Source organism: Rattus norvegicus, chromosome 13 (genome assembly GCF_036323735.1).
Source record: "Rattus norvegicus strain BN/NHsdMcwi chromosome 13, GRCr8, whole genome shotgun sequence".
NCBI lineage: Eukaryota > Metazoa > Chordata > Mammalia > Rodentia > Muridae > Rattus > Rattus norvegicus.
The window spans coordinates 37,805,344-37,817,977 of NC_086031.1; the positions used below are offsets into that span (position 1 = coordinate 37,805,344).

Consider the following 12,634-nt stretch of genomic DNA (forward strand, 5'->3'; position numbering starts at 1 on the left):
AGAAGACATCTGATGTCAGTCTATGGACTTAAGGACATAAATCTATTCCAGAAATGAATATATTTGCATAACACAGAGCACACCTGTGTATCTCCTCTTTGCAGAAGACACCCATGTGAGCTACAGAAGTGTGTTGCCTTATGCTTTTCTGGCAGATAGCTTAGGGAGCCTTACCTCTGCTTCACTTATTAACCCCTACCAAAGCACAATATAACGCCTAGGAATTAAAGTAGTGCCCATGGGAGAACTCTGTCCATGAAAATTGCCACATTAAACTAGCTAAAGGACCATGTCCAAAGTTTATCGCTGGGACATTACTCATTGAAAACTCTATGTTTGTAAAAATATTGACTTCTGAGCATGTAAACTACCAAATGTAAATAGTCGATAGTTTTGATTGATGCTTAGAGAGACTGAGAAAGGGAAGGAGGGATACAAAAGGAGGGCGGAAAGGTAACTGAAGAAATGAGAGAGAAACAATTTCCTGGAAAAATCTGACTCACACACTGCGCTTGTGAAGCCTCCTCTTTACTGCTTCCCCATCAGTCTAAAGTCTCAAGATACCAGAAACAAAGGAGACAAAGGGAAAAGACCTCCATGTTCTGATCGCTCTCTGCTGATAGAATTTCTACCCTTTCAGATGTTCTTTGTCCATATACAGGTTGTCATACACATAAGTGCAGTTCCACCTGGCATGTTTTCATCTTCAGCCAACAACAAAAGCCAAAAGGAACTATTAGTTTAGCTACTGCGTTTCCAAAGGACCTCAGAACCAACTCAGTCAACGCTGAGGACAACTTTGTTACCAGATTCAAACTGAGGCTCTCCCTTAAGAGTTTGTTTCTCTGGGGTCCTGTGTATCTTGTACAGCCTATTAGCCATAAACAATTATGTACTTCTGACCTTTGCAAATCTACCCTTAGTTGAAAGGATTATGGCCGTGCACCACTACTGCCCATTTACATAGAGCTGGGTATTGGATCTAGGGTCTCGTGCATGCTAGTTGAGCATTCCCTAACAGTTGCAAGGCCTAATTTTGCCCTTTCTTTTTGAGAATGCCATATAAATGATATTTATATAAATGCTTATGCATAATACATAAAGTTCATGGTTTGTATTCTTGCGTTTAGCACTATACAGCTCCATCATTTTGTATATTTTTCTGTACTTTGGTCATTTACTCATTTCTGTGGGATACTGTTTTATAACACAGTTGTTCACGTATGATCTACTTGAAGGATATATGGATTCATTCCAAGTTCCAGGTGCTTTGCAATACAATTACTATAAGTCACAGAGTGCAAAACAGAGTCACATGACATAGGCATTTGTTAAACCAAAAAATAAATCTTTAAATAGTAGTGGAGACCTCGAGTCTTCTGTAGCATCCTTGTTTTATGTATCTGATATTTCAGCTTTACCCTAAATGCCCACATAGTATTCAAGCTACAAATATTACCATGTCATCAGGCAAATAATCTAATTGTGCATTTACAAAAATCCAGCCTGCATTAATCTGCCCAAAAGAAACCACATGCCAGTGACTTCATAAAGCATCATGAAAATATCCACCATAACACCACTCAAAAAGAGGAACTGAAATGGATTACCTGGTGTTAACAGGATGACAGACATTGTGATGAGGGAGCATACTACCAAGATCACCAGTAGAGCAATGGCAATTCCTTTCCAGTTTCTTTGGGGAGGGCTGTTACTTCCCAGTTCCTGCAGAGACCAAGAAGGTGTTTTGTAATTATACATGCTCCAGGAGCAATACGTTCTTAAAGAAAAGATTCAGCACGGGCATGATCACAGTTTGAAAGCTGATTAGAATCAGTTTTCTCTTCAGCAACTTCTTTAATTATTCAAAGATGCATGGATAATAAGTGGATGGATATATTTTGGGGAGTACAATCTATTTTCTCTACCAGAAAAGGTAATAGAACTTTATACATGCTGTCTTGGGGCAAACAAAGCTCCAATATATTAACTGTGGACACAGGACTCTGCAAAGGTGCTGTGGAACAAGGTCAACTTGCATTTACAATGACTACAATGGAAGACACCACAAGGAACTAAATACACTTTTATCCTTGAAGAACTGTCAGCTGCTGTTCTAAATATTTAAGGGAAACACTGGAAACAAGGAAATGATACACATTATCCTTTACACAGTGCACATCTTTTTTCAACAAAGCAGGTTTATTTTGAAGTTTTCCCACCATTCATTAAAAACAAATGGAGTCTAATAACTCAGTTAAATCAGTTTTTCTATGTCAATGACTGAAAATCTTCTCTTACTGGGCAGTGTACAGATATTGGCAGGGAGGTAAGATGTATGGGATGAGGTAAAGCTGAACCCCTCTTACAGTGCACATGATTGAGCTGCTCACTTTTCAACTGACCTATGTTCCACCCTGCTGCCTAGAAATGTACAAGCTTCACTTTGCAATGTCCAGAATACAGACGTTTGGAATTAGTTCCAGGTTTGCATTGAAATAATTTTATATGACACAGAACCTGGAACTGGAGAAATGGCTCAGGGTTTAAGAGCAGTTAATGCTTTTGTAAATGACCCTAGTTCTATTCCCAGCACCTACCTTAAGCAGTTTGCAACCACCTGTAACTCCAGTTCCAGGAGCACCAATGTGCTCTTCTGGATTCTGCTGTCACATGCACTATATGTCCATACTCCCATGGATCCCCACTCTCTGTGTCTCTGTCTCTGCCTCTTCCTCTCCATTTCTCTCTCTCTCTCTCTCTCTCTCTCTCTCTCTCTCTCTCTCTCTCTCTCTCTCTCTCTCTCTCTCTCACACACACACACACACACACACACACACGCTCATACACAAACACATCTTTAAAAATATTCCATCGACACTGATTCTTAGTGATTATTGTGATTACAGCCTTGAACCTTGAATTCAGTCACAAACACACTCATCGTTAACAGCTGAGATCAAGAGGAATCAACTCACAAGAAGTGATGTACAGTTAGTTGTTCCCTTTTTCATTGCAACCACCCTAACAATAGCAACTTTATCTTTCATTGTGATGGAAAAACTACAGTGAATTTCCATATACCTCTTTTCAAATTATGCTTGTATTTGTGTGTGTGTGTGTTTCTCTGTGTGTGTATTTGTGTGTGTGTATTTGTGTGTGTGTGTTTACGTGTGTGTGTATTTGTGTGTGTGAATGATGTGTGTGTATTTGTGTGTATGTGTATTTGTGTGTTTGTGTGTGTGTGTGTGTGTGTGTGTGTGTGTGTGAATGCTGTGCATTTGCTGGAGATGTATGTGTATGGATGGATGATTCACATGCCCCCTACATGAAAACAGAGAGACAAAGTAGGTCATCGGTCTCTTACACATCTCATATATTTTAGACAGGATTTCTCACTGAGTGTGGTATTGGCTATTTCTTACCTTTCTTTTCCTTTTTGCTAAGCTGGTGGCCACAAGCTTCAGTCATCCACTTGTTTCTGCCTCTCAAGTCACAAGGATTAAGGCACATATACACACATCCTGCTTTTCACATATTTGCTGTGAATCTGAACTCAGGACTTCATGCTCGTGTCCTGCATACTTATATTGAGTTCCTGCCTAGACTTAATCTACATCCACGCTTATTCTCTGACTTCTTTCTATTTTGCATATGTGAATTTTTATTTAGTTTTACATATATCAAATGAGCTTTTCATACACCATTCATTTTAGAACAGTTAACACAAACTAAAGATGACGACAGATGACAAACTCTCCCCTAAAATTTAGTATTCACACAGACTTTTCAGAGGCCATCTACTACAGTTGTTCTCAACCTGTGGGTCATGACCCCTTTGGGGTTACATATAAGATATCCCACATATCAGGTACTTACAATTTATAACAGTGGCAAAATTATAGTTATGAAGTAGCAATGAAATAACTTTATGGTTAGGGGTTACTACATCATGAGAAAGTGCAATAAAGTTTCTCAGCATTAAGAAGGTTGGGGATTGCTAATCTACTGGACAGAGTTTCAGTAAATATGGGTAACTCTCTGTGATAATGCCTGCATGCTCCTCAGAAGCCAGGGACAAGCGTGGTCACTGGTATGAGTAAAAAACAGCAAATATTCCTTGAGTTGACAAATGCTTATCTCAAGGACCAAGGGAAAAGTTTGGAGACATGGTTCAGTCAGTAAAGTACTTCTCTTGGAGCAAGAAGCTTGAAAATCTGAGTTTGATATAGAGTACTCACATAATATAAGAGAAACTAGATGTAGAGGTATTCTCTTAAAATCTCAGTTTTGGAAATGGGAAGACCAGTTGATCCTGGAGCTTGTTTGCCACCTGTTCTGGCTAAATCATTGAGTCATAGGTCAGAAAAGATACTGTCTCAAAGAAACAATGTAAACTTTATCTTTAGGAATGACAATATATGTTTACCTCTGTCCTGTACGTACATGTATGCTCACATAAAATACATCTATACACATACCTATGTGCATGTACACACACACACACACACACACACACACACACACACACACAATCTTTAAAAAGCATTTTCTTTAACCACATGTCTGAAAAAATGGATGAATTCTTTTTAACATCATCATTCTTACTTAAACAGATATACTACTACTTGGATCTTAAAGACTGAACATTTATCTCACTGGATTTTTCAGCCTGGTTCTGAACAGTCACCAGCTGTCCCAAACCAAAACTCCTTGCCTTTTATCTCTTCCCTTTATTTACTTTAATGCTCCATTCACCTTTCTATGTGCTTAATTCTGCAAATACAAACACAGCATTTCCTACAAACCAACCCAATAAAACTCCAAATCATTTCAAATGGGGCAACAGATTGTCCCAACTCATTCCCTCTCCTCTTGGGTAGCTGAATATTTTGAATTATTTTGGTTTGAATTGTTTTTGTTATATTCATGCTGCTCACATTTTCAACTGCAAATAGTTTCAAGGATGATTTGGCCACAAGTAGTCCAAGGACATTTATGCTGAATTACGTAGATTTAACACATTTGAGATTCTTCACATGGAGCACCAAAATGCAGTTGGTTTGAATATATTAATGATAAACTCAGAATTACTAATAATGGTTCGATGTCACATTAAGGAAACAAAACCAAGTCCTTCCTGATGCTATTTAAGAGCAAGCTGAGATTTGAATTCTTTATTTTACTTTCCCTGTATCTTCCGTTGTGCAGGGTCTGTCTGTTGTATAAGTCTGAGTCTGTGCCTATGTGAAGGCTCTCCTCTGAATCTTTCTCTGTGTCTCTATGTGTGTCCCTATCAAAGGGCATTACTCCATCTTTATTGAACAGCGCAGAAAGTATCCACAGGGAAGGGATGGAAAACTTTCCAGCAATAATTAACAGAACTTTGCAAGGAATTAAGCCCCCGACTACAACTGACTCCAAGGAACCTAGGCAGGAAACAATATTGCAGACATCACTGTGTATCAAGGAATACCTGTGTGTTACATTCAACATGTTCATTTTATAAGATGCTTTCAACCTCTATTTTATGTTTTCAACCAGTGATTATTCTAACACACCTACAAATACACGTGACTTGTTCTCTGCATTATGGGGCAGAGAAGAGTACACGTCTCAGAATTACAGCTATACATTAGTTTTCTTCGTAAGAGTTGATTACATGGGAAATTCAACGTGTTAAAGATGGTTTTTCCACTGTTCTGTTAAAAGCAGGTTAAAGAGCTTGAAGGGGCTCGAGACCCCATATGAACAACAATGCCAACCAACCAGAGCTTCCAGGACTCAGCCACTACCTAAAGACTATACATGGACTGACCCTGGACTCTGACCTCACAGGTAGCAATGAATATCCTAGTAAGAGCACCAGTGGAAGGGGAAGCCCTTGGTCCTGCCAAGGCTGAACCCCCAGTGAAGGTGACTGTAGGCAGGAGGGTGGTAATGGGGGGAGGTTGGGGGAGGGAAACACCCATAGAGAAGGGGAGGGAGAGGGGTTGGGGGATGTTGGCCTGGAAACTGGGAAAGGGAATAACAATCGAAATGTAAATAAGAAATACCCAAGTTAATAAAGATGGAGGGGAAAAAAAGAATTGCCATCTAGGCAGGGACAGGTAGCTCCTTTGAAATGGAGAATTTTAAATCATTTTTCAATCGAAAATAAACATAGGCTTTTGAAGTCTGAGTTTGATTCCTGCTATTGTTAAGGTAGCTGCCTTCACGTACTCCTTGATAGGTGGATACAAGAAATAAGGCAAGGTAGGAAAAAGGGGATGGAGAAAGCGGAGGAGGGAGGAAGAAAACAAAGGAGAGATGGAGGGAGTGCCTAAGGCGGAGCTTATTGGCATACATTCTAGAGGAATAATAACAGTTCCTTAAACGTGAAAAGAGTTTCAAAGGCCCTGAAGGGGTGGGAAATCCATAAGAAGAAGAATGGTGCCAACAACCTGTCAGCTCTGAGAGCCTGAGTCACCAACCAAAGAGCATACACCTGCTGGGCAGAGGCCACGCTCCTGGTACATAAGTAGCAGAGGATTGCACTGTCCTGCATCACTGAGAGAGGACTGGCCTAATCCCCGCAGAGACTTGATGCTGGAGGGAGGCGTGGTGTGGTTCTCTCAGAGGTTAAGGGGTGGGGTATGGGGGAGGGACTCTGAGAGAGAGGGACCAGAGCGTGGGCAGCATTTTAGATGTTAATTAATTAATTAAAAACTATGAAAAGAGGGAAATAATTTTTTAAATTCTCAACTCTATGGAGTATGCTGTTAAGTATGAAAGGAATTCAGAGAATAGAGGTCCCTGGTGGAGTTCATTGTGACGTGCGGAAAAGATCACATCTGTTCCCATCCTCCCTTAGTTAAAGGAGGGGAAGAGTGGAGTGTGAAAAATACATTAATGTCACCCCAATTGGAGCACCCCTACTCCTCCATTGTCTTTTCAAGGTAATGTTCAATATGTTTCGCTTTTTGCTAGTAAGTTAAAGGTTGTAATTGCCCAGGAGTCAAATTAAGATTCCAAACAAAGGTTAAGCAAAACAGGACTGCAGGAGATAGCCAAGGAGCCCTGAAGCTCCGAGCTGAGTTCAAGGCTGACATTATTAATTTGCTCTTCATAACAGAACTGACCTTTAGATGGTACTGAGACTATGGGGATGGGGGTTGGAAGTGAACCTGATCTCATCTTAACTAACTTGGCTTCTTCTCTACCATCACAGGTTGCAAGCCAAGATATTCCTGGTTTCATCTGACTGGCCCCTCAGTATAGGAGCAAATGCCAAGTCCCAGAAGGCAGAACGGAAAAAAAAAAGGCTGTGGTTAGGAAGGTTTCCTCTTCTTCAGAAGAATTTGTCACTTTCTTGGGAATCAAAAATCAATATTAAAAGAGAGAGTTTTTTTATACCTCAAATACTGTTTCCACATAAATTTACCTACTAAACAGACGATTTTAACTCTGAAACAAACCAGACATAATATAGCTTAAAGCTAAATATTTCACTCAAAGATAAAATTTCAATCCTGCATTTTAAAAGGGAGAAATTACCCTTCCTAGGACTGATGTAGTTTAGGTAAAGGAATTCAGTACCCTGAGGAGAGAGCTAAAGGTAAGGTACAAATTATATCCTTTCTCCAAGTGGGGGGGTAGGGGACAGAATCAGAAATTAATGAAATGAGGCAGAACAGATATTAAATGTGCTTTTAATTATTTTTATTGCTTTTGCTATTAAAATGTTAATCAGCTCCATGCAGGTATTCAAAAAGAAAGAAAATCTCAAATTACATTTCTCCTCTATAGATCGGCATCGTATGATCCTTTAGGTTAAAGTTTTATATTTTGTGTTCACTTGCCCACTGCTCTGGTGATCACAGTCAACTCTAACAGAGAAATAACAGATAAGTACACTCATCATACAGTCAAGAACAAAGAAGATTACAGAGACCTTTATTTAAGTCTAGAATAAAGATTTTTTTCAGAATTTCCAGAGACCAGAAAAAATTAAATAAATATAAGGTGGGTCTTAATTTCTCTTGTAAGTCTGCAGCATGCATCATGTATGCCCTGCTTAGAGCAGTGCTCCTCTGGCTAAAATGTTTTGTGTGGGGAAGTCAGGCAAAGATTAGCCCCAAAGCCAGTCAATGTTTCCATTCATGGATGGAAGAGAGCCTTCTTTTTCCCCAGTCTCCGTATAGAGTAGCCAAAATTCTCAACAGTCCCTCGAATCTCCCCTCCGTTCTACAATTTAAAAATAGATTGTCCCCCATATCTCTTCAGCCGAAAACTGATCCAAAGTGTCCTTTGGCAGGAATTAAAAGACCACAGGTTGTTTAAATTAATTGTATTATTTTATTTTTTTGTTTATTTTTTAATTGTTATATTCCAAAAGAGGAGAACAAATGCTATCTAATGTCTGCCTATTGGAGGAGGCACTAGGGAGCGAGGACCCATCTGCTAAGACAAGATAACAAACCCTAGTCTGTCACTGCGGTAAAATTAGCACTGTTTGGTTTAGGAGAAATGACTCATTTTGTGTTGATGCTTATTAGCATAACACCAGCATTCACAGAAGGTGGTGTTTTATAGCTGATTCTGTTGTAACCTTCTCTGTCATAAACACGTAAGCATAAAACTTCCAAGTAAACCACTAAAATGAATAAACATATCATTGTAGACTTGATCGTTTTTTCTGTTCTCATTTGTGATTTTTACAGGACGCATGTGTATGTATGTATACACGCCATGTGTATGTGTGTGTCCGTTCCAAGGGCACAAGAGGACATCAGGTGTCCTGTCTTACCACTTTCCACCTTATTACTTTGAGGCATGGAGTCCCACAGAACCTAAAATAAGGCTGGTAGTCAGGACTCAGGTTCTCAGAACAGCAAGTACCTTACTCGGTGAGCCATCCCACTCTCCCGTGACCCTACATGATATTTGTTAAAAGATAAAGTTTGCAACTATAATTCAAGGAACTAAACTATAAATAACGATTTTGAAATACTCTTTATAAAATAAAACCAAAAACAAACAGAAAAGGGAGGTACAAAATAAGAATCATTCCAGGTACAAATATGAAACAGCTAATTTACCTATTAGTTAGTGTATGACCTCCATGCTAGCTCCATTCTCCTTGCTTGACTGTATTCACAGTACTACTAATGCTTAACGAGTTATGCAATTATAATTATACACACACACACACACACACACACACACACACAAAAGTGGTTCATCTTTAATATCAGATATAAAACCGTCTTATTAATGTGTGTCCATCATCATCACCCAAATCATCATCATTGTTATCATCATCATCATCACCCACTATTGCCTTTTGTCCCTAGATTTGAAAAACCCTTTCATTGACTGCTACAATGTTAACCCCTAGGCTCCCTGAGATCTCCCTGTAGTTTATTCAACACATCTTGGTGATCCTTATGGAATCACTTGTCAAATCAATTCTGTGAACCTAGTTTCCTGCCTTCCATCCACTACAGTCTGTCGTTCCTCAAATGAGTTGAACAAAGTAGCAGTGCCTGACATAGAGACTCATAGGGTACATGGGTGCTTTTTCCTTCAAGAGTATACTACTTTGCTAATTTTAATTTTTTAAATTTATGTATATGTATGTGCATATATGTTTGGGCATCTAAGGAGGCCAAAAAGGGGTCCCTTGAAACCAGAGTTCTTGGCAGTTGTGACCCATCTGATTTGGCTGCTAGAAAATGAACCCAGTCCTCTGTATGAGCAGCAAGTGCTCTTATCCACTGAGCCTTTCCTCCAGCCCCCCCTTTTTTTTTTGCTATTTTTCATGTCATAATTTTTTTTTATCTCTTGCCTTCTATTTGGCTGTCAGAGGCAATCAATGCACTTGGCATCAAGTTTTACCTCTACCACTGTGCCAAGTTCTTTAAGAACAGGGAGGAGTAAACCTGGTGTAGTGGTGTAGGTATATAATCCAAGCACTGGGGAGGTGGAAACAAGATAATCACCATTATTGTCAGTAACTTCGATGCCAGGGTATCATAAGTGTGATCCTGGAGAAGGATCGATGGGCGTAGAAAGAAGAAGAAGAAGAGGATAAGGAAGGGAAGGGGAAGGAGGGAGAATGAGAAGAGAGGAGATATAAGAGAACAGATGAGCAGATTCCAAGGTCAGTGTTTGTTTTATTTAGCTTTATGAGGCTCTAAGAAAATAGCTGAAGCTTCTTACATCATGACTAAAGTTCTTTATTTGAAAGTGCTGAAGGACTGGAGGAGGAAGGGCTTCTATTAGTACTTTGGGTCGGCCCAACTTAAGATGAGATGGAAAAATAGAATAATATGGGGACATGGGTTTGTGAGGAAGAATACAGGTATCCAGGGAAATGGGCTTACCATAACTAGAAAAGCATCCATCTTCCTTAAAGATCTCAATGCTCCTCAAAGTTGATGTTCATCTTTTATATGGATGGGAAACAACTACATCCAAACAATAGCAACAATCATGCATGAGTCTTTATAAGAAATAAAACTGGAATACAATCCCTCAGTCTCTTTCTCACAAATATTTTGTTTACTACCAAGTACGTATTCTGCTTGTATTTCTGCTTATTATATGTGTTTCTTTACCACTACCCCATGTTCCTAAATTCTCTCATTTCTTAGTGAACAAATCTTCTCTATTCACTTTTTACCAAAAGCCTATCTAAACTTCATGGTTATATAATAATGAGATAAAAGAACAAAACAGGGGCCGATGGATAGCGCAGTCAGTAAAATGCTTGTCTTGAAAGCGAAAGGTCCTGAGTTCGATCCCTGATACCCATATAATAGCCACGCACGGCACTGGAAAGAAAGGAACAAAAGGAGCTCTGTGGCTTGCTAGCCAGTCAGTTTAGTCAAGCAGTGAAAGGAGGTGGGTTCAGTGAGATATTTTGTCTCAAAAAAATAGAGTGATGAAAATGGCACATATGTACATGTACACAACCCACACACATAGGAGACATGCAGAAACAAGCAAACCGCTGCAAATTGCTTCCAATATATAAAGAAAGGAATGGGTTAGGATACTACAATGCGCCTGAAAATATCTAGAAAGGCTGTTTGATTGAAAAGGGAATTGAAATCAGGAACTACCCTACACTGTGATTCCCCAAACGATTATGTTCCTCTTTAAAAATCACAAGTCGAAGAAAATATTAGGTTCATATCCCGGCATATCCAGTTGTAAAATGATGTAGCCCTATACTGCTTTCATGGTCACTGAATTATTTGAAATTGCTGTCCTAGCTTCCCTAAAAAACTAGAGAATAAACAGGAGACTTAGTCTTAGACTATAGTCTGTGTGGTCAAATTTATTTCTATTTAATTATACATTTCTTCTTTGTCCATGTCTACTCGGTGTGCCTTTTGTAACTGGGAGCCTGTGCCCTAGAGATAGATCCATCAAACATGTGTAACATCACATTTTCTGGGCCTCAAAGCAAAATGCCAGACCTCCTACCTAGGTGCATCCATCAAAATAAACAGGGTGTTTTCAGAAATGTTGGTGTCCATCCATCTGATTTGACTGAGTGAGAGTTTAACCTTTGAATTCACCTGCCTTAAAGTTGTCGTAGTGGACAGATACCAAGGTTTCAGCCAGCACCTTCAGTCATGAATAAGATCCCAAGCATATGTTTCCATTTGATAAGCCCATGTGTCACAACTTTAGGAAATCTTTAAAAAATAGCATCAACATTTAAGTCAGCATCTGTGGTAGTGAGACATACGATTTTAATGAAGTCAGGGCTGAGGAGACATCTCAGTTGGCAAAGTTTCAGATGCCCAGAAACTACTTCAAGAGCCAGGTATAAAGACATGTGCATCTACGTCCAGCATTGAGGAGGCAGAGAGGAGTATCCCTGAGTCTTCCTGGTCATTCAGTCTAGCCAATCAGTGAGCATCAAGTTAGGAGAAAGTCACCGTCTCAAGAACTGGTGCTCAATCAAGGCTGAGGCTGATGTTGACTTCTTCCCTCCATATGCACACACACAAACACACATGTATACAAGAAGTTCCAACCGCATGGGTAGCAATGAATAGCCTAGTAAAAGCACCAGTGGAAGGGGAAGCCCTTGGTCCTGCCAAGGCTGGACCCCCAGTGAATGGGATTCTTGGGGTGAGAGTGGTAATGGGGGGGGATGAGGAGGGGAACACCCATAAAAAGAAAAAAAGAAATTAAAAAAAATAAGATTTTAATGAAACTACACTTTTTTGGTCTCGTGATGCTGTGAAGTGCATACTGAATTAAACTGTATGTATATGTATAGAATGTAATACCTGATGCACAATAAATGACAGAGTCAATGATTTATGTGTCTGTTATATTGCATTTCCTTGTCCTTAATTTATTTTTTCCCTGCAGAACAACATGCTGCTTTTACTGCAGCAGCCTCAGTGGCTCTTGAAATACATTACATTCTCTTGGGATTGATTTTAACCTCATGGCTCTGGGAACAGTTTTAGCTCTCATATATAAGTAAGATACAGGTGTACTTACTCTGTGATGCTTACACAATGGTGAAGCTGTCTGATGAAAACTTTCAAAGACCACATCCTATTGTTAGGCAAGTTATGACTCTATTAATGTAGCAAGCCATGGAAGGTGTGATTGACAGAAA

At 39.5% G+C, this 12,634-nt stretch overlaps 1 protein-coding gene across 4 annotated transcripts in view; it reads right to left on the bottom strand.

Moving 5' to 3' along the window:
* Dpp10 (dipeptidyl peptidase like 10) overlaps nucleotides 1-12,634 on the bottom strand; it is a 1,676,457-nt gene that overhangs the window by 659,813 nt on the left and 1,004,010 nt on the right. For all 4 annotated transcript variants that reach the window (NM_001415116.1, NM_001415117.1, XM_063272512.1 and 1 more), the window contains exon 2: nucleotides 1,611-1,725. In NM_001415116.1, the coding sequence (NP_001402045.1) occupies nucleotides 1,611-1,725 (115 nt within the window). The remainder of the gene's footprint in view (nucleotides 1-1,610; nucleotides 1,726-12,634) is intronic.